This window comes from Notolabrus celidotus, chromosome 12 (genome assembly GCF_009762535.1).
Source record: "Notolabrus celidotus isolate fNotCel1 chromosome 12, fNotCel1.pri, whole genome shotgun sequence".
In the NCBI taxonomy this organism is placed as follows: domain Eukaryota; kingdom Metazoa; phylum Chordata; class Actinopteri; order Labriformes; family Labridae; genus Notolabrus; species Notolabrus celidotus.
In genome coordinates this window covers 21,818,089-21,840,847 of record NC_048283.1, presented here as the reverse complement: position 1 = coordinate 21,840,847, position 22,759 = coordinate 21,818,089, and the positions used below count along the sequence as shown (strand labels likewise).

The 22,759-nt window shown below is 39.7% G+C and overlaps 1 protein-coding gene across 5 annotated transcripts in view; it reads right to left on the bottom strand.

The window, feature by feature from the left end:
* LOC117822586 (focal adhesion kinase 1-like) overlaps nucleotides 1–22,759 on the bottom strand; it is a 79,354-nt gene that overhangs the window by 32,497 nt on the left and 24,098 nt on the right. For 3 of the 5 annotated variants that reach the window (XM_034697405.1, XM_034697406.1, XM_034697407.1), the window contains 14 exons: nucleotides 17,784–18,070; nucleotides 17,530–17,696; nucleotides 14,363–14,450; nucleotides 14,121–14,200; nucleotides 13,915–13,977; nucleotides 13,754–13,808; nucleotides 13,294–13,434; nucleotides 12,155–12,232; nucleotides 6,777–6,884; nucleotides 6,132–6,249; nucleotides 5,749–5,779; nucleotides 5,347–5,417; nucleotides 4,187–4,243; nucleotides 391–488 (listed from right to left, as the gene is read on the bottom strand). In XM_034697405.1, coding sequence (XP_034553296.1) covers nucleotides 391–488; nucleotides 4,187–4,243; nucleotides 5,347–5,417; nucleotides 5,749–5,779; nucleotides 6,132–6,249; nucleotides 6,777–6,884; nucleotides 12,155–12,232; nucleotides 13,294–13,434; nucleotides 13,754–13,808; nucleotides 13,915–13,977; nucleotides 14,121–14,200; nucleotides 14,363–14,450; nucleotides 17,530–17,696; nucleotides 17,784–18,026 — 1,398 coding nt within the window. In that variant the 5' untranslated portion in view covers nucleotides 18,027–18,070. Of the gene's footprint in view, nucleotides 1–390; nucleotides 489–4,186; nucleotides 4,244–4,940; nucleotides 4,959–5,346; nucleotides 5,418–5,748; nucleotides 5,780–6,131; nucleotides 6,250–6,776; nucleotides 6,885–12,154; nucleotides 12,233–13,293; nucleotides 13,435–13,753; nucleotides 13,809–13,914; nucleotides 13,978–14,120; nucleotides 14,201–14,362; nucleotides 14,451–17,529; nucleotides 17,697–17,783; nucleotides 18,071–22,759 lie in introns of all 5 variants that reach the window. The other 2 variants (XM_034697403.1, XM_034697404.1) reach the window with 1 other exon arrangement.

Sequence of the window (22,759 nt, the reverse complement as noted above, 5' to 3'; positions counted from 1 at the left end):
CACAAACATTTCATAGACAAATTAAAAAATATATGGTCTCAACAAAATTAGTATTTGCACTTGCACGTATGCACCCAAATATATTTTGAGGTCACAGATTCAGTTCGGGAGCATATGCAACCAAAGTTATTGCAATTGCCAACCCCATCAAACACTTAAACAAGTATCCTACATTTATAGATTAACTTCAACTTAAAATTTTGAAGCGCGTCTTTATGACATAATTTGCATGACATGGTTTAAAGCTACAGAATGCCTATTGCATTGATGCCACCAACAAACTCCTTATAGGTAAATAGCCTGCAGTCTACTGTATTAACCAAATAATTCAAATCTTAAAATACCAAATCAGCAGCTACAAAAGTGTCTGAGAGAAAAAAAACCACCTACCGGACTGATGTAGACTCCTTGATGGACGTCTCCAAACTGACCCTCACCTATGCAGCGTCCCAACTCAATACGATCTCGTTGAATCTCATAGTCCCGCGCTACATACACAATAAACAAAGACATGAACACACAGACACACAGACACACACACATAGATATAGACACACAAGAAAAAAGGAGTAGAAATTTATATCAAGCACAACATTTCTTTGTCAGGCCTTGCATCAACCAATCTTGTCTGAGTGCTTTTGGGTTTGCAGGATTTGTTGAAACTGCATTTAATCACAGTAATAGTGCAACTACTTCAGTGGATGGTCAACTTTGGATGCATGTACCCGAGACAAAGTGTACAAATGTGGTACAGTTTCAACTAAAGGGCATAGAACAAGCTCATTAACTTTGTGAGCAGAAGACTATGTGGTGCCATTTTTTGCTGAAAGGAACTTGAAACTGAACAAAGTCCTCTAATTAGATTATCCTGATTTTCCAGATCAATACAGTTAATGCACCCCAGACTCAGACAAGATTAGTTTAGTGGCAATCAGCATAGCTCAATGTAAACAGCATGCAGCAACAGCAACAGCAAACCACAGCCAGACATGCCATGTAACACAGACAAACAACAGCCAATTACAGTGTATCTATGAAGATGAGTTTACACATTACATTAAATGTTATGGATAAAGTCAGGTAGGTTTTACACAGTGGGACATAATTGACAAGAATTTAGAGCTCAAAGGCTTGGTCCAAAATGAAATGATATTGTTTCATTCTATATTTGTATAGATAGGTATAAAGTAAATGTTATCTTCATAAAATGTTGTAAATTCAAACACTCTTTGAACTATTGGCTGTTGAGATGCTGATGGTTTGCTTTGCCTGGCAGGCATCAAGCTGTTGACCTGACTTTGTCCATGTAATCAGCATATGGATATAGCAAACATGGCACTAAAGGATTACAGGAACTGTAAATCTTTGACTTAGTGATATGTCCATAAAACATGTTTATTGCACATAAGCCAACTTTAGAGAGAACTACTGGGAAATAAGTGTAGAAAAGGGCTGCAACATACAGTTACAAAAATGTACAAGTGACCATAAGTAATGCCTGTATACTCTGCCTATAAATGCCGCCTGTGTAACCTGAAGTCAATCATTATGGTTAAACAATAGAGTGGAGCTGCACTGTGTGTTAGCGGTTTGGGTTTTAAATGCAACAGTGTATATATACTGTGTGTATCTATTTAAACCCTCAGGTCTAGATGTACATCCTGCTCCACACCACAGTTGTAAATAGGAACATGCTGGAAATGATGCATATAAAAAGATCAACTGTAGCCTAGCACAGTTAAAGGGTTTTAAAAGTCAAGTGGTATCCCTACTAAGAATTATTTATTTGTCCTAAACATGTAACGTATAAAACTATAATAACTAAAAATCAGTTTTAATGAATAATTTCTGCCCAAAACTGACAGCACATCAGACATCGAGAGAGGGGGGTGAAATCACCAGGGTACAAAAACAGAAATAAACTTTCTTCTTAAAGTTGCAGGCAAACATAAAAATAAGGGTCACAACAACATCCAAATCAAAGTGCCATAACAAAACATCCAGACTCATGGTACATTCCAGTTTTTACCTTGATCTAGTCCATAGTATTCTGGGAAAACGAGTTAGTGATAGGAGACAGAAATAACTAGCTGTGAGTACAGAGATCCATAATAGTGTGCTCGGCTTTTGTTTATATATCTCAATGTTTATCTTATATTTGAGGTAGAAGGGACTCTGATGCAGGTAAATTATGAGAACTGTAACTTCATGTGTTTGTGTGTTTAGGCTTGTAAGCTAAGCTGTATTATTCACGAATGGTCAAACAGCAAAGCCATGTTGAAATGTGTTTGCATGGAACAGTATGTGCTTGCAATACCTAGACAACATTTTGAGGTGCTTTAAATGGGTAATTATGTCAGTGAGTAAAACAACCCTCCTCTTTATTTCCCATAATTTAGTATGTTATGGTGAAATTACCCATCTTCACTGCCTTCAAATGCTGCCTGTGTAGTATTAACAATCGGCTCTGTATTAAGCTTAAGATGGCATATTGTAGATAACAGTCCTAATCCTGATGAAGAGCAGCAACAAACTTAAACCTCTACTCTTCTTTCTACAGTTAAAAAGAAGAGTTATAATTAGAACAGTAGTCAGCATGATACAAAGACATATGACGAGAGTTTACTATAATGACGTCAGTGGGGCAAATAGGTGTGACAAAGCAGACTGAGGAAGCTCCTATTCCCATTTTATCTTGTGACAGCTCACTAAAACAAATATAGTTTGCAGGTCTATTAATAAACAGACAGTATGATGTGGTTTCAGTGGTTCCCTCTTTTATAAAAGGCTGCGGCATGCGACAACAGAAAACAGAAATCAGAAGAAAACTTCTTTTTTTTATTAGCCACTCTTTCATTGAGTAATCTGGGGATGAATTATTTAAAGCTGAAATCTGAACAGATTTTTAACCAGGCCTGACATATTAAACCTCAAGTTTGCTCTCTTATGACCTAGAAGGAAATAACAAGCCATTGTCAGTGATTACACAATGATACCTACATTTCCAAGATGCAACATTGAATGCTCTGTCCAGATTTTGTAGAAAAGTTATGGTGTTAGCCTTTAAATTGATGACAGAATAAGAGATCAAATCTATTTCTAAGGTGGCTTTAATGTGATTTCCTGTTATCTGAGCGTAAGCCCCCTGCTTACGTGAAACTATTCATAAAATGGAACCAAGACGAATCAAAATGTATAACAATAACATCTTACAGTAAATGACTCTTCATCTGAACCCAGCTTGACTCCATTCACACAAACACACTAGAGATGAGCATTTCAAGCCAAAATACTATTTGATAATCACTGGCATTTATTCGGTGATATTCATAATCAAGCTCTCTGACAGCAGGTTTGAACTGTCAAGTTGACACAACAACGACTAACACAACATTTGTTGTGCTGCAGGTGTAGACAGTAAAAGTAAACACTCCACGACACACCTGTCTCGTTAACGGTGCATTTGTGTGGCAGTCATATTAACCAGCACTGGGACAAGATGCTGCTATTAGCGGGCACTGTCTCAACCTTTATGACAATGTTTCTGTGACGCAGCAGCGTGGCGTGTATGGTTACACTTTACAGCCATGCTTCGTGTCTGCTATTATCTCGGTTTCTGAATCTCATACCATTACCATAGACTTTATAAATAGACCATTACACACATATTCCCAGCGGCTGGAAATGCTAATGCGACTGTCACTAATGTTTTCTTCTTCTTTTGCTATTAATTCAGTTAGCAGTCTTCTTCTTCTGTTACTTAATGTGGTTAGCAAACAGCTTTAAAATGCTCTGTAGCCACCGTCTGACAGGAATACTGTATTAAAACCAGGCACCTGTGAAAACGATTAAAAATTGTACTTTTAAAGCGAGATAATTAACTCTTCGATTTTTAAAAGGGAACGAATATTCGAGTATTTGAAAATCATGCCCTATCTCTAAAACACGCACACACATACACACAAATATCATCCACAGCATCACACATACAGTACATCCATACTGCCTGATGATCTTTAATCCTCACTCCACACTCTTCCCAGTATGAGCCCATATAAACAATCGCTCACACAGCGTACTCCACGAGCCTCTCAATCAGATGTACAAAACACCTGTGTCACTCCATCTGTCCACCCTTTCATATCAGCTGTCGACAATGTTTTTGAACATGAGTGTGTCTACCTACTTGAAGGCATGGTATAGGTGTCCTCCTCATCTATGATCTCAGCGTAGTCGTCTGTTTCTTTAGAGCAAAGAGAGCAAAGAAAAATCAAACCACATACATGAGTGACAGACAGAAAGAAATCAGGAAAAAGGAAGCGCAGATCTTAAAGCTTTCATAGAACCAGCTGACTCTACTGTAAAAGAAAGTCAACTGAAGCTTCTTAGAACAACAGTCACCCTCCGCCCAGTAACTGATAAGAGAATAACAGTGCAGTTGAAATTGGAAATACTGCTATTAGAGCCCTGTAAATAATATATCCGCTACTAACAATATGACAGTTAGACTACCGATGTCACTGCATGCCACTTAAAAAGAATTCAGAACACACCTATACAGACAGAAAGAGCGACAATGCCATTAATCACAGAAACAAAACATCATTAAACAGAAGTACCTTCCCAAAAGCCCGTCACCATACCCGATCCAAACACATGCACAGCAATTAAAATTTTCATGTACAATAAAACAGCAACACACCAGAAATGTAGGGCAGAAGAGTACAATAGAGAGAGAGAGACAGAGGAGAGAGGAAGGGGAGGGATGGAAAGGTTTGTTCTTTCCACAGAAACAAGTTGTAGAAAAACAGGTTGAGTCATGGATCAGGCTGAAATGGTGATAGTGTTCACTCATACAGTATGGCTTAATGTAGACACACAGAGCAGGAATACCACCGAGTTACTAATTTAGGATGGTTAACAGAAAGAATGTAGTTTACCATCGCCACTTGTGTGACCTGCAGGAGCCACATGCAGCATGAAACAAACACACAGAGGGAGAGAAGGAGTGTTAGTTTAGCTTGTTTAACTTTAAATTTAATGACTTCTATATTCAGTGTCATTTTCATTCAATACTGCCTGGCTGTGTGTTAGTCAGAGGTCAGTAGACAGTCAGGACAGAGTGACTAAAGCTCTCCATCGGGACATCTGGCCAGACAAGGACTCTTCACTGCACACAGATGAGGCTTTATAGGGGAAACAGGGGACGCACACACATGTCTATGCACCCTTTATCTAGCTCATAGCAGCCACTCTCATTCATGACATTCACAGCAACAGACTGGGAGGCAGATTTAGTGAGGAGAGGCAGAAACACAGAGGGAAAAAGTGACAAGATATTTATACCTGAGACACAGACAGCTCTGGTTCGTACTCCCTCCATCCGTTTCTCCATCCGCCTCTCATGATTTGAAACTCTGGATGAGAGATGAGAAAATCATTCTTGGCTCACATTAAGCTAAAGCAGCATGTTCTGAATGAGCTCTGGAGATAGTATTGTAGCCAGAGGAATGGAAGACACACATCCTGTCATGTGCTATCTAACAGTGTGAATCGTTGTAAAAATAAACACACAAAAGAGAGTCCATAGCTTATACAGAATGACATTCACAACACAGGGTATTTCAGGACTTTCACAACAGGAATTGCCTTTTCCTAATGCATTCCTATACTTCTTTTTGTCTCACAGGTTAGCAACACCTTGTTTTAACATGATAAACATATAAAAAAATGAGTCTTATGACTTACTTGGGGATGGAAGGCAGAGCTCTGTCACCCTCTGCAGAGCCAAAATGAACACATGAAATCAGACACTGAGCAGACTGTCGTCACATCATGTTAGTGCCACATCACTGTAAAGCATTTCTTTGTGGCCATTGTTATTTTTAGAAAAGAGTAGTTTAAAACTGACAGGCTAGTGATTCAAAGTGACAGGCTTACAGCTTCAACGGCCACGATTTGACTTGACTACCATGTGAAAGACTGCTGTCAGCACTGTTTATACTGTAAGATATTTCTTTACTTCAAGTAGCTCTTACAATCCAAACAACAGAATAATATTCTATGGAATATTCCATAACAATGCCAAAATATACATCTAAATATGAAAATGTTGTAGCTGTGCGGCTTACCTTTGTGGACCCTGACAATGAAAGAGTGAGTAGCTGAGGAGACGAGTCGACAGTAACCGTCAATCAAGTCAGCCATGTTTTCTGCTGTTGTCAGCGATGCCGTGGTGACTGTGAGGGGCTGCAACCACACACACACACGCACACACACGCACACATACATGCACGCGCACACACACACACACACACACACACACACACACACACACACACACACACGAGTGTAAGAGTAGGACAGAGAGTTGCTTCACTGTGATACAATGACAGCTTTATTAGAGATAACGGCTTCTACCACAGCACACGCACACTGATGCACACATGCTTTTCTAGAAGTACGGCCTGCTGCAAACATAGACACACACTCTTAACACACATGCACACACTGACACTCAAGTGCAGATGGCTTCACCCGCCTTCACCCTCACATGCTGCTTCCTTCTTTCCCTGACATCATATCCTCCTTCTCCTATAGATTTTGCGTTGTTGCACAAATTTGACGTGCTTGTCATTTTTACAAGGCAACAAAAAAAACAACACGTAGTTATGGTAACAAATGCGTTTTGTTTTGGAAGACAAGACAAAAAAAGGGACCTGCATCCCTCCAGTAAAAAAGGAACGGGTACAAGTTGTGAGTATGTGTGTTTTCACCTCTGGAGCTCCTGCTACGTTGAGCTGCAGCATGCCTTTCCTGTCCTTCTCCTCCAGTGGGGCGTACTGGATGGATTGAACCTGGTTAAAGTTAGCTAAGTGTGTAGGCTGCAGAAAGACAGACAGACGGACACAGAAAGATCAAAAATCACATTTAATTTCATGATCCACAATGGTACCTTTACCCAGCCAGTATTAATTTTGTTAAAGAAAATTAGGATTTTCATCGACGACCCATTTTTTCAGGACGAAAACAAGACTATGATAAGCTAAAGTGCATCACCGTTAATAAAAACTGCCCAATGTTTGATTAGCTTTTGTTAACGAGACATTGACGATTGGCGGAGTTATTGTTTGAGGGGCACAGTGTTCGCTTGGTCTCTACCTGTAGCAGCTGAGCTTTGTGAACCAGCTCTCCCCGCCTCCATGCATCTGTCTAATTTCATTGATGATTTTTACCCCGCAGTGTGCGTTGACAAAGACACAACCGGGGGACGTCTGTTTACTATTTGATGTTTGTCATTTTTGCCGCTATTACCGTAAAAAGCTTCGCGTCTACAGCTTGATGATATATCAGACATGTTTAGTAAGTTTTGATCAACTCCTTGTTATTAAAATATAGATGCAGTTGGCTTCTTAGAGACATTAAGGATATTGATGAACGTTATGCTATTGACCCGGATCCAAGCCTATATGGAGAACGCCTTAAGTTGCAGACTGAGTTTGACCTCGTTTCCACCACCAAAGTCAATACATTGCTACTAAAATCGAGACAGCGTTTTTATGAGTCAGGAGACAAAGCAGGCAAACTTCTCGCCCATCAGGCTAGAGCTGAGGCTACTTCAAGGCTGATTAAAGCAGTTAAATCGAATACAGGAGAGACGTATACTGACCCAAAGGCAATTAATAATACTTTCTCGGAATTTTATATTTCTCTGTACAGCTCAGATCACCCTTGTCTACCGAACAGTACTTTAGACAAAATAGATTTCCCCCAAGTCCCTGAGGACCAGGCAGTAATGCTCGGAGCCCCTATCACCACAGCTGAGGTTCTAGAGGCAATTAAGTCGCTCCAGAGTGGCAAGTCGCCTGGGCCAGATGGCTTTACAGCTGAATATTATAAGACCTTTTCCAACTTGCTTGTCCCTTATTTAACAGAAATGTATAACGAAGCGTTCGCTCAAGGCCGCCTCCCAGACACCCTGTCGGAGGCCACCATCTCTCTCCTCCTTAAAAAGGATAAGGACCCTCTCCTTTGCGGCAGTTACAGACCAATCTCGCTGCTGAACGTCGATTTCAAAATTCTTTCCAAAGTTCTTGCCTCACGGCTTCAGACTGTTCTACCACCTATCATTGGGCTAGACCAGACGGGTTTTATGCCAGGCCGACACTCTTTTCATAATACTAGGCGTCTGCTCAACATTATCACTTCACCCTGTTCTGTATCTCCCGAGGTTGTGGTCTCCCTCGACGCAGAGAAAGCCTTCGACAGGGTCGAGTGGAGTTTTCTGTATGAAGCGTTGGCTAGGTTTGGGCTGGGTGGGGCCTTTGTTGATTGGGTTAAGCTTCTTTACTCCTCCCCAAAAGCCTCAGTCCGAACTAATGATATTTCCTCTTCTTCATTCCCCTTATGCCGTGGCACGAGACAGGGTTGCCCTCTCTCCCCGCTTTTATTTACTTTGGTTATAGAACCGCTGGCTCTTTGGTTACGCTCAGAGGCTGGATTCCAGGGCATTACTCGTTTGACTACAGTCCATAAAGTCTCCTTATATGCGGATGACCTCCTTCTTTATGTGTCAGACCCAATCAACTCATTCCCTTTAATTTTTAATATTCTTGACGAATACAGTAGTGTTTCTGGATATAAGCTCAACTATCAGAAGAGCGAGATTTTACCGATAAATAACTTGGCCGAGACGCTTCCTCATTCCATAGTCCCGTTTAAATGGTCGAGTGGCGGCTTCAGATATTTAGGTATTCACATAACCACTTCTCTTTCGGATCTTTATCGTAATAATATTGCCCCTCTAGTTGAGAGGACGGAAGGGGATTTTGGTCGCTGGTCGGCCCTACCACTATCACTTGTAGGTCGGATCAATCTGATCAAGATGGTCGTTCTCCCTAAGTTTTTGTATCTCTTTCAGCACCTCCCTGTTTTCCTGACTAAATCTTTCTTTGACAATTTGGATAAGAAAATTTCAACATTCTTATGGAAGGGCAAACCCACAAGAATTCGTAAATCAATTCTCCAGTCCCCAAAAGACAAGGGTGGTTTCGCCCTCCCTGTTTTTAGACATTATTATTGGGCAGCCAATATGCAGAAATTTTTGTTTTGGATGCATGAAGATAAAGATCCCTTGCCTGTGTGGGTACGTTTGGAAAATCAATCCTTTTCATTCTCATTACGCTCAGTTTTATGTGCACAGCTTCCTTTGTCAGTGTCGGGTGTGGGCAACTGTCCTGTTGTGGCTGTCTCCTTGAAGATTTGGAGTCAGTTTCGAAAAGTTTTGGGCTTACCAGGTCCATCTGCTTTGACATCTGTTTACAGAAATTGTGCCTTTGAGCCATCTAAAACCGACTCAGCATTTCGGCTTTGGCACAGCAATGGTATTAGGTCAGTCAACGATCTTTATACTAACAATACCTTTTCTTCTTTTACAAAGCTTCTAACAGAGTATAGCCTCCCAAGCCATCACCTTTTTCGCTTTTTCCAGGTCCGTGACTATGTCAAAAAACTTTTTCCCCACTTTCCAAATCGCCCTCCGGAAACCCTAGTTGATACTCTTTTGAACACAGATCCGACTGCTAAGGGATGCATCTCCTTTTTATATAGATCTATTTGTGCAGCCTCTTCATCATCCCTTACTGCTGTACAGACCGTATGGGAAGAGAGTCTCAAGATTAAACTAACTGATAAGCAGTGGGAATCCGCACTTTCTCTTGTCCACTTGTCATCAATCTGTGCTCGACACAGGTTGATTCAATGTAAGGTTTTGTTTAGAACTCACTACACAAACGCAAGACTTGCGAAAATTTACCCTACTGTTAGTGATTCCTGTGGCAGATGTAAGTCATCTCCTGCGAATCATGTACATATGTTTTGGTCTTGTGCTAAACTGGGGACGTTTTGGTCGTATATTTTTGACACGCTAACTAAGGCATACGGTTACACTCTTGTTCCAAATAGTTTATCTGCAATCTTTGGCATCGCCCCTTCAGCAGGTGCCCCTAAAAATTCGAAGCAGGCCTTGGCATTCACCACCCTGCTGGCCCGTCGGTTGATTCTCCTCAGTTGGAGGCTCCCCCGTCCCCCCTCACATTTACATTGGATACGCGAGGTGATGTATAATTTGAAGCTTGAAAAGCTTAGGTTCACACTAAGAGGTTCGGTGAAATTGTTTCATGCTACTTGGGATCCCTTCTTGAACTATATACATTCTCTAGATTTTTCCTCGGAGTTGGAGGACTGATGTGTGCAACGTTTATTTATTACCATTATTGTTTTATTTTGCCATTTGTCTGTGTTTGTATTATACACATATTTTTCTTGTTTTTTTATTTGTTTTTTGTTTTGTTTTTGTTTTTGTTTATTTGTCTTGTTTTTGTTTTGTTGTGTTTGTTGTTGAATGGCCTTGTAATGGGTGGGTGGGGAAGGGTGTTAACATTCAGATGTGCCAATTGATGTCTATTCTACCTTTTTTTTTTTTATATACCTCTTGTTGTATGTCACACTGTCTGTCTAAAATGTTGAAAATTTTCTATAAATAAAGTTGGGAAAAAAAAAAAAATATAGATGCAGTTCAGGGTGCCATGAACTGTCTGTCCAGTGCGCCTGTCACTGCAGGTAGATTCAGGGACCGTCGCAAAAGTGCAATACAGCCCTTTCATGGCATTTTTATGAAATACAGTCACAATAAGTGATCACATGAAGAATGTTTTCTTTCCACTTTTTAATTAGCTTTCATTTTTAATTATTTGAAAGAGAGAAAATGTTTCGGTAAAAATCAAAGACTAAAATGTTTTGAGTTTTTGTTGGCTAAAACTGTAAAGAATAGAATGTGACTAAAACTACAGGCATTTTTGTCATAATACTAAGACTAAATCTAAAATAGCTGCCAAAATTAACACTGTTCTCAGCTCAGTGGAAATCATCTTTTCAAAGAACTGTAGATCATTCGTGCAGAAATACATGGAGTTAAATCACATTTCCTATAATTAAACTTCCTCAAGTGTTTCTCTTTTTAAAACATCCACAACCACAGTAACCACACTTTTTAAATACTGAGCAAAACAAACAAGGTCATTACGTTTCTGAAGGCCTGATTCATTTCTATGCACAGATAGAGTAATTTAAGTAATTGTTGACATTACAATATGATAACACATTTTAAGTTCTGTAGCTGCTATTCTCTGATCATATAACATCAATATATGGCATTTTAGGCACGTTATCTGTTTTATAGCATAAGCATGGTGGCTGGGAAGTGCAATGCAAATTTACAAACAGCAGATTCTGAAAGAAAAGGAATGTACCAACAATTTCCCAAATAAAAGACGTCTGTAATATGAAAATGTGCAACAGCCAGGGAATTCATATATACTTGACATTAAAAACCCTGTTTCCACTTAAATATTTTGATTCAGACTGATAAGGGAACACCTCAAAATCTGTTCCTGCCAATCACAGCTATTTCTGATTTGGAATTTCAAAATAAATGTATTTACTAAATTTCCAATGATTTAGATTCTGAAATTCCAAATCAGATCCAAATCAAATAATTCCCTGTCTGTTGCACATTTTCATATCACAGACATAAGTATTCTGAAAATCATTGGTACAGTCCTTGTGCCAATCAGAATCTGCTGTTTGTAATTTTGTTTCAGGACTGTTAAAAAATGTTCCGTTGCTTGTAAAATTGTCTCACCGCTTGTTTTTCTGATTTGTAAAATGTGTTTTCTTAAATGTAAATTTGTTTTGGCCTTGGTAAAAGTGTTTTTCTTGTTTAATATATATATATTGTTTTTATGTAATTTTTTTTCCCCAAATTAAAATTTGTCTCCAACTTTGTAAAAGTGTTTTATCCTTTGCAAATTTGCATTGCACTTCTCAGCCACTGTATGTAAGACTACCTACAAACCATCATTTCAGCACTCATTTCACAATTAAAAAAACGTGTTGACAAGTGAACCAGTAGATGGCAGTAGAGTGAGTTGACACTATGCCCTTCAAGTTAATAACCTGAAGTACACAACCAAAAAACTGGGACATCTGTTAGAATAGATGCATATTAAAGGAATCAAAACTTTTATGAACAGAAATTTGAAACAGCTGCACTTTTACTCAGTGCAAAGTTCAACCTGTTTGTTGGCATACTCACCGTTGAGCCCTTATCTGTGAGGTAGCTGATTCCTTCCTCTGGACCGATAGCTAACTCTACTGATATTACCCAGCTAGACTGAAGAGAGAAAGGAAGAGAAGGGAATAGAAAGAGCAGAGAAAAAGATGTCACATTTCATCACATCATCTGCGCTATAAACTATACATTACACCAGCAGAAATGAAATATTGATGTCATGTAACCGCTCTCATCTGTTTTCACTTCTTTTGACATGAAATGCTCTCTGGGACTGAGGAAGGTTTACAACATTATAAAAATACTGACGACATTAGGCATGACAGCGGATCAAATGTAAATTACTTTAATTGCCCTGTCTACTTGTCTACTACATTTACGAGCACAATCCGCTCTTCATTTTAGCAGGTTAGAAAACATTAAGCATACTCTGCGTGGATCCACAAACCAATTTTTTTAAGATATGGCAGCCTTTCTTTGATCTTATAAAAATCCTGCAGTTCTAAGATCTACATCAATGAAGCTGGTTGCAGATTTTGAGTTTCTTCTTTTTTTTTTTTTTTATCAAAGACTATTTTCTCTTCCTCTTGATCCTTTGAAGGTTTTAACCCCTTTTTGTAGCACAGTATCCTAAATCAGGAAAGAACATTTTCTGTTGTTCTGGGTGTAGTTGTAGTTTATTACATGTGGTGTTTATTCTTTTTATTGGTCAGTTTGTTTGTTTGTTTGTTTGTTGTTCTTATTTTTACCTTTCTTATTAATTCATATATTTATTTCTAATTTTTAACGTATTTATTTTTTGATTATTGACATTTTCTTTTTCTAGTTATTTATTTAGTAAACTTATTATTATTATGTTTTTTTTAATTAACTGATTTTTTCACCAATCTTCTTAATTTTGTTTTCTTTTACAAGAAAAACACCACTATTTTTTTATTTATTTTTAAATGTAAACTTATCTATTTTTTGTACATTCATTGGATTTATTCACCTATTTACTTATTTTTGTTTTGTTTTACAAGAAAAACACCACTTAATTGTTTAAGTTGATCCACTGTATATAATGTGAAAAAATTCAAATGATCCGATATTTAAAAAAAAAAAAAAAGGTCTCAACATCTGTTCATCTGTATATACGTTATGTTATGTCTTCATTAACCTACCCCAAGAGCACATTTGAAGCACTCCTTGTCAAAGCGGTAGATAGGCGAGAGAATCTCAAAGAACTTGTGGATGCTTTGCTCATCATTGAGGTTGGCAAACTGCTTAAAGGTCTGCTGGATCTGCTTACGGAGAGTCTTTGCCTGAAGGAGAGTCCAGGAGAGGGGAAAAGAGACATTGACAAGGCTGTCAGGTTGGTTCAGGGCCAACAACACTGAAGGACAACTGATAAGGCACATCAATTGACAAGAGGAGGTTTAACTTAATCTCAGACAAGGAGATTATGAGACATTGAGAAAAAAATCTATTCTTTCATCAGCTGGTCTGCCTGCCAGTCAGATGGGTGCTGAGTCAAATTAATTAATCAGATTTGAAAAATACATTTTCTAGTGCTTTCTCGTTACTAAAACTGGATGATCAGTGAGATAAAAGTTGTGTTTCAACATGAGTTGTTAACCTCACCTTTAAGGAGTCCAGCAAGCTTTTGGGGAAAAACCTTCTCAAACCGACGTCTTTTCTAAATAAGTCACAAACAAAACATTAGTCTCTGTAAAATATTTGTTAAAATACCATGAACACAAATGAAAGGCGACATATTGTGGACCAAAGCAAATCACTCTTACTCTAGTAGTTCATAATTAGATTTCTTGTCTAGGGCATTTCCCGGCATCTCTCTGAAGAACCTCCTGTATAATTCACGGAGAGATGAAGATCAGTCAACCAACTGTTTGAGCATATATATATATATATATATATATATATATATATAAATGTATATTGTTTTTTGATGTGGTTGTGGTATGAAAACGTTTGTATTCATTGTTCTTACCTTATTTCCAAACAGCCCAGTTTCAAAGCAACTTCTTGATCCACCTGATCAGCTATATGGTGCATGTAGTCACTTTTTACCTAGGGAAACATGGTGTGACAACAGCCTAAGTTGATTACAAAACATTAAAGCTTGAAAAATGTGTTGAGTCTTCAAGAAAATAGCAAACAGGATTTGACACTGATTATATTTATTGAGCATTTTTTGACTTCCCTATCTGCTCTCTTTCTGTGTTTTCTCACCTGGTGATAGAGGTAGTTGAGAGAAGGTTTGTCTTCAGAAAAATGGCTGAGGTAACCTTTGGGAAGGTACCGCATCCGCAACTCATACCTGAGAATGACATTGGAGAGTTTGGTTGAATAAGAGTACAGTCATCGCCCACACAGGGAGTGAAATTATGTTTAGCTTCCAAATTGTCTGATGCATATACAGGTGGTGCATGTTTACTCATACATACAGCTCCATACATTTTAAAGCCTTAAATACGTTTGGAGATAACTTAAAGCTCCTATGAGGAATTTTTGGTATGTGTTGATTTTGGCGCCCCCTGTGGTCAAAGCTGTCTTTGCGGATTTTACAAAAGCGGCAACATCCGGTCGCAAGAATTACAGCCAATGTGAAGTGTTAAACACTGTGATTCCTTGAGTTTACGCTTGAGGCTGGCTCCAGAAGTACCGGAAACCACATACACACAAATTCAAAAAAGTTGATGAGTTTAGCCTGAATAGCTAATTTCTTGATCCGCACACACAGTACAGGGGTGAATTTTTTTCATAACGCCGTACCTTCGAAGGTATTAAGATTACAAGTTTTCCATTATGAGAGGCATAGCTGACTGGATTGACAGGCAGGAACACTGTAGCATAGACTGTAAATAAAAATGGACACAATGCTCCGCCTCTTTCCGTTGTACCACTCTGAAGCCAAAAAATCCCTCCCCTGGGCGCCGCCATTGTGCAGCCAGAGCCTGTGAAGCCACTGTAACAAGCTCTGCCCTACAGCGTAACTTCACAAGACGCTGTCTCCCCATTTTTTTACCTATACTGCAGCCAGCCACCAGGGGGCAGACACACTGCTGAAAGCCTCACCACCAGGGTCGCATCCGGCTCGCTTGCACTGTAGCTGTTGGCTAGGAGGTTCAAAGCCGCCTCTTTACCTCACACTAGCTCGACAGCAATTAGTTTGAGTTCAGCATTTCCAATATGGCTCCTGCCGACAATTGATTTCAAAACAGTGCTTCAGAAACAGTTGGGTGACGTCCTGGATACTACGTCAATTATTTATACAGTCTATGGTTTTACCCAATACTGTATAATTAGTGTTTTTTGGACAAATAACCTCATCTTGCTGTTTTTTCACGTTGCACAGAAAATATTTTTTGATGAGTGACACATTTTACTGTTAAGTAAAGCCGCATCCGTTGATCACAAGGTCTGACACCTACCCCCCAGCAGTGGTTTTAGACATTAAAAATCAAAAGAAAGGGATAGTCACTCTTCTTATTGATTGCCTTGATTGATTTTTTAGATCATAAAGAGATAACAGCGTTCATTTCAGTATGTTTCATAACCACCTAAAAACTCCTCAAAGGAGCTTTAAGTAGAGACTAATTCAAAGTTCAAAAATAGATACCTTTGGTTTAGACAACCAGAAAGGGAGTTTTTTTAATCCAAAAGTTGCACAATACCAAATCTTACAATGTGTTATAAAAGAAATTGTAAATCATAATACTGAAATTGATAAGAAAAAACTTTTACCTAAATATATCTGGTGTATGTGTCTGTTCAGTGTCAAAGATTTGGAAACAAACAGTGCACTGTTATGATTATTTGAGTGGAAACCACTGTATAATGATGCTGTACCCCAAAAATTGTCACTTTAGATAAATTGAGCAATTAGAAAAATACAAAATACCCTGTTGGGATAATTCATTATCAAATAAATTATAAAAAGAAGTAGAAAATAAATGGACACGTTTCTTAACTTCTCCTGTTCTACCTTTACAGGAGGCTTACAGTACAAGCTGGCGTCATAACAGCCCTCATGCAGCATTAGATTTTATATCTTGGCCAAAGTCACCTCAGCAGGGTGGCTGTTTGCCAATACCTCCTGCGTTGAAACCAAGTCTTGAGGCTGAAAGATGCCCTTTTCTCCTCATTATATTACTGCCTGGTGGCGCAGTAAGGCGTGAGTTTGTATTTTGCTGACAGTGAAATTACTGAAAGTGATACCCTTGTCCTATCATAAAGTACAATGAGATTCCTGCTGTTACAATTTACAGTCAACTGTGTCACAGTAGTACCCAGATGGGCCATCATTGTTCACAGTGACATATTACTTTTTGACTGACATATTGCTGGGACAGTAGTCAACAGAAATGGGTCAGCAGAGTAGAAAGCCTCTCGCTGCCATGATGCTAAAGGCCTGTACTTACACAACAAAGGAAAATCAAAAGACACGATGAATAAAACATCCTCGTTCTATAATGAATGATGCAAAAAGGAGAGTGTGAGAAGAGAGAAGAGGATGCATGTTTGAGAGAAGAGAGAGTTGGATAAGAAAGAGAACAGATGTGAGAGATGAAGAGAGGGGAGGATAGAGAGGAAGATCAAAGTGAAAAAGAGCGACTGCGAGCGAACGAGACAGAATGAGAGAAAACACGCGAGGGAGCGTGAGAGGAGTGAGATAGAGTCAGTCCATCCCCTGGGCTACTTCTCCGTTCTAACAATAGCTTGGCAGCAGCAGAAGCTCCTGTGGGCTTGCAGCTCTGCTGCCCTCCGAGGCAGGGCTGCAACAACTGGAGCTGCTCGGCTGCATGTCAGCAGTGTGAACAAGTCTCTCTCTTTGAATTCATTTCAATTTTAATGACTTTGGGTGTAACATATCAACAGAAGGACAATGGGCTAAATTGTAAGAAGAGCTGTTAACAATATGGACTGCAGATGGCTGAGAGCTGGCACAGTTTGAAACAGGTTGAAAAGGGGAAGCAATTCTTTCAAATAACATGGATAAATGAGATAAATGCCTTCATCAGAAAGAGCAGATCATCCCTCATGGCAGATTTAAATTAACTGGTATAAGAGGCAGTGGATGGTGTTTGCAGGAACAAGCAACTGCAATATGTATGATATAATGATGTCAGCTTGTCTAATTAAGATTAAGTGAACTCCAACCTGCCAACCCTTTATATATAAGGGCTTTTAAATTAGTCTTATTAATTCTTCTATGTTCACAACTGGGAGACGTTGAGGAGAAGGGAAACACTGGAGTAGGAGCCTACTGAGTACCTATCATCCTGTAGCTATCTAAACTATAGACAAGCCCCTCACTCCCACACCTCTTATGAAACAAATTGAGAGACAATTGATAAAGAGTCAGTGGAAGACACAAAATCCTGTTGTAACTCTACCTCCACTCCTCCTGGGGGTGCTGTTTCTCATATCTCTCCCTGACGTGAGAAACGCCCAAATCAGGGTGTAACCAGTGAAGTGCATCAGAGTGCAGGTGGGTCAGACGGAGGCCCAGAGAAGAGACGCAGCGCAGTTTGTGAATCTCTGCTATTTTCTGGATAACACCCTGTGGAAACATCAGAGGAGAAAGTGAGAATCAAGGAAATGATAACCAAAGTGGGCTGGAAAGATGAGAAATGTTTGTGTTTCTCACCCTGACATCTGTGGCATCTCCGTGTCTGATATTACTAGCCCAGGTGCAGGGTTCGCTATTTGTCTCAAAATAATGGAAGATCTTCAGGACCCGGTCCATGGAGCCAGGGGGCCGCTCGAGACCTCCTGCAGACCCGCTGGTACCGACACCGGTACCACCAGACATCCCAGATCGGGATTTAACCCCACAACCACCCGTTGCCGAGTGATTGTGGTTGGGCTCCAAGTAGGAAGACGATGCCATGCCTGACTCAGACCCTACGGCTGGTGCTAACTGGCTGTCATATTCTGAAAAAGAGAGAGAGAGAAAAACAGTCAAGGCAGATATCAAAATGAGGTTTATAACTGGTGTGTAATCAATTATCTGTCTTTGTGACGGGGCGCAGAGGAATGAAAATAAACTATTCTAAAACATGGGACAAGGGTAGGTCCAGAAAACTATTTAACCAATTCTTCAAGCATGAGGAGTTGAGGAGTTGCAAGAGATTTAAAGACCAACTAATGTCACTAAAGTCAGATTAGCAAAAATCTATGGAAATATTGATCCGACCTTGCGACAGGTGCCATCAAGCGTCAGCATCATACAGTCACATGTTATGGTCCTGCCCGTCCCTAGTTACATTTTGGACAGAAATCTTCCAAACAATTTCTAAAAGCCTAGAGGTCAACGTCAGACCATCTGCTATAACAGCTTGTTTTGGCATCCCCTCTCTTAACCTACAGCTTCCAAAATATAAGACAGATCTGGTGGCCTTTGTGACACTCCTAGCTAGACGACAGATTTTGCTGCGTTGGAAATCACCCACTCCTCCCTCTCACTTTGCATGTCTCAAAGGTGTTCTATACTTTCTTAAAATGGAGAAGATGAGATGTGTAACAAAAGGTTCAACCAAAAGATTTCATAAAACATGGGGCACTTTCTTCGAATATGTTAAGGGTCTGCACTTACTGGATGACTCATAATGTGAGTGGTTACACCAGGGCTTTTGTACCTTCTTATTTTATCTATTATATTTTATTTATGTATTCTCTTGCTGAATGCTATGGTAGTGGTATGTGTACATCCCTCTTTTATGTGTATGTCTCTACACATTCTTGTACGTGTGCAGAAGATTACACGTATGCATACTTGACCTGTTTCTTCTTTTGTCCTTCTAGAGCCCTTCTGTATAATGCGCTATGGTTACCTCAAATGCGTACTGTTTATTTCTTTGTGTAACTCGTTGAGCGGCCAAGCTTAATTTGTGTTGTGTTCTAGGTGTCTTGTCTTGTTTTTGTTGCTGTGTTTCTTCACTAAAAACTACTCTTTTTTTTTTACTGAAGAACCCGTCAAACATATATCTGTATGTTTCAAAACTCAAAACAGAGGCTGAATCAACAATCGGAAAGACATGACAAAAGATGACCCATGTAAAGTAGTGATGGGAATTCCAGCTCTTTTTAGTGATCAGATCATTTGGCTTAGCTCTTCAGGCTCTTTCAGTTCCCAATCGGCTCTTCATAGGAACACTTTGGCTTGTATCAAACAGCCACTGATAGCGATGCTTTGACCCATGATTGATATGTGTGCATGTATTTTACTTTCATTATTAGTTGTAATTATAGTAAACTTTATCATTTCTACACTTACAGCATCATCTCACTGTGCACCATCAATCCCCCTCCCCTGCATCTGACTGGTCACATGCCACACACAGTGACGCAGCATTCAGTCAGCGTGTGGTGTGCCTGTGGCTGAAAAGATTGTCCCTTTATTCTGTTGTGCATCAAACGACAACAAAAAGGGTAAAAAAAACAAAAACAAACTTTCCAGCAGGAGCCAGCTCATATTATTCATGTACAAGAGCTAGCTCTTAGAATTGTGTGGTTCCCAACCAACGCATCACTAATGCAAAGCAAAAATCAAGGTATAGACAAGGCAATAACAAGTACTAAAAACATCGAACTACTGCAGACAGAGAGACAAGATTAAACAAATGTTATCTATATGTCTGTACATACACCACTGCATGAACTCCATGTCAACAGTTAATAGGGATGGGCATTTCAAGCCAAAATACTACTCAATAATCACTGGCATTTATTCAGCGATTATTCGTAATCAAGCGCCCTGACAGCAGGTTTAAACCTTCAAGTTAACACAATAATGACTAACACAACATTTGTTGTGCTGCAGGTGTAGACAGTAAAAGTAAACACTCCAAGACACACCTGTCCCGTTAACAGTCCGTTTGTGAGGCAGTCGCATTAACCACAAGCGGCAACCTCTGGTCTAAAAATATGAGTCCAATGCGGAAGTGCTAAAAGCTGCAGTTACTCGGGAATCCGCTTGAGGCTGGCTCCGGAAGTAGCGGAAGTCAAATACACATGAATGGGAAAAAGACGATCTTTACAGCAGAAATAAGCTTATTTACAGCCTGGTACAAAAGATGAGTGTAGACTGGATAGCTCATTTCTCGATCGGCTCACACTGTGAGGGGGGTGAATTTTTTTCTAACGCTGCAATTTTGAAGATATTGAGATTACTAGTCTTCCAATGAGAGGCACAGCTGACTGCGGGAACACTGTAGCTGTTGGCTAGGAGGCTCAAACTCCGCCTCTTTACGTCACACTGACTCCACAGCAGCAATATGGCTGCCGCCGCCAATTGGCCTCAAAACAGCACTTCAGAAACAGATGGGTGACGTCACGGATACTACGTCCATATTTTATACAGTCTATGGTTAACCAGCACCGGGACAAGGTGCTGCTATTAGCAGGCACTGTCTCATCCTTTATGTCAGTGATTCTGTGACGCAGCAGCGTGGCGTGTATTGTTACATTTTACAGACATGCCCAGTGTCTGCTATAGTCTCTGTTTCTGAATCTCACACCACTACACATGCATTTCCAGCATCTGTTGCTACTGTTTTCTTCTTCTTCTGTTATTAAATGCAGTTAGCATTCTTCTTCTGTTATTTAATGCAGTTAGCAAACAGCATCAAGACACTCTTTAGCCACTGCCTGGCGGGAATACCGTATTACAACCAAGCAGCAACCAAGCAGAGAATTGAAGCCAATGCAAAAGTGTTAAAAACTGCAGTTTCTCGAGTGTGCGCTTGAGGCTGGCTCCAGAAGTACTGGAAATCACATACACACCATTTCACACACCAAAAGAGGGATAGAGGAGAATAAAAGAGAGAGAAAGAGATGATAGTATGTGGCTGTACTGTATTGGCTTTAGTTGAATGGTTGCCTAACTCAGGGGTCCTCAAAGTGTGGGTCGGGACCCCCACTGAACCACATGCATTTCTAGTGGCAAACTCCTTATAATAAGCTTACAAATAAACCCAGGGAATCCCTCAATGTCTTAAATGTAAAATGATAAGGAAAAAAAATGGAGAAATAGCTTGCTCCATATTTACTTTCACTTTCACTGCATGGGGCTTAAGTAGGAACATTTCCACTACAGTGCTTCACAGAAATCCTCTGTAAGCTCGCACAAACCATGTTGTTTCTCACATTTGTGCCTTAGGTCATCTCTTTCACCTGTTCACTCCCCTTCAGGTTGTTTCTACTGTAGGCTCATCTCCACACATCTCATCCCTGTGCAAAGACCCCACACTGCTTCCTGTGTCATGCTGCCGCTTCCCGGCTGTAGGCTTTGTTGAGTCATCATCGCTTCAGTAAGTCATTATAGCTGACTGTAAAATGTGGCTGTCATGTGGTGACAAAAAAGATGCAAGTAAACTGATTTACTGAATAATTTTATGGCTCGTCTCCAGTGTTGGGGATTTCATGTACGACTAAATGGTTTTCCAAAAGACCTGACAAAAACTGTGATCTGCTCCATCATCTAACAGATTATTTAGTGCTCAAAGGGGATTTAATAATCCTTTTTGAATGACTTATTGAAACCAATTAATATGGAGATAAATCCAGTTATCAAGCGTTTTTGTTTCAGGCACTGTCACTGTCAGTCAGTGGTAGTTTCATAGCCAGAAACAAGCAAAAAAATGAAAATCAATAGCCTTCACATCACATCACTGCATTCAGCATTTTCTGTGTTGTATTCAGGTCACAGGAGGATAACAATATACTGATAAAGATAGAAGAAACTGAGAGACGGAAATATGGAGACTGATGCAGGGAAAGTTGGATCAGCACTTTCTAATGTTTGACCCACAGTTACCTCTTCGAAGACAGTGAGAGAAACACATGCACTGTTTGTGAATCAGTGTATCTGATAACTTAAGAACTCTTGAGAAATTGCTGAATCAATAGTGTGCATGTGTGTGAAAGGCCATGAGCCATGTTGTGCACACGCCCCTCACACACATTACTATATCCTAGAGATGGGACATGATTTTCGAATGCTTGAATATTCGTTCATTTATTAAAAATCAAAGAGTTAATGCGAATATATTTCTCATTGTTTCCACCAGTGCCTGGTTGTAATACAGTACTTACGCCAGACGGTGGCTAAAGAGCATCTCAAAGCTGTTTGCTAACCGCATTAAGTAACAGAAGAAGAAGAATGCTAACTGTATTAAATAGCAAAAGAAGAAGAAAAAATAAGCGACAGTCTTGTGTAGTGTTATGAGATCCAGAAACAGAGACAACAGCGGACTGGCTGTTTTCTAAACCACCTGCTACACACGATCAACAAATTTAGCATGCAGTACCTACTGCATGCTACATACTGCGTTTGAAAGAAGTATGTAAATTTGACTGTTTTGTTGGATCTCTTTTGCAGTATGCTGGGTCAGGTGTCAATGGATTTCCAGTTTTGGAAAGCTGAAATAAACAACGGCCAAGCTGATTGCAAAGCTGCTTCTTTAGCATCACTTATAATTAAAAAAGTTAAGAAGTGGTTTATATGGAATTAAGTAATTTCTACAGGACCTAAAAACTGAATGGCCCCCGTCAAAAAAAAAGAAAAAAGGAAAAGCGGAACATAAGCGCTGTGCATTATGGGAAACAGTACACGAGGGAGAC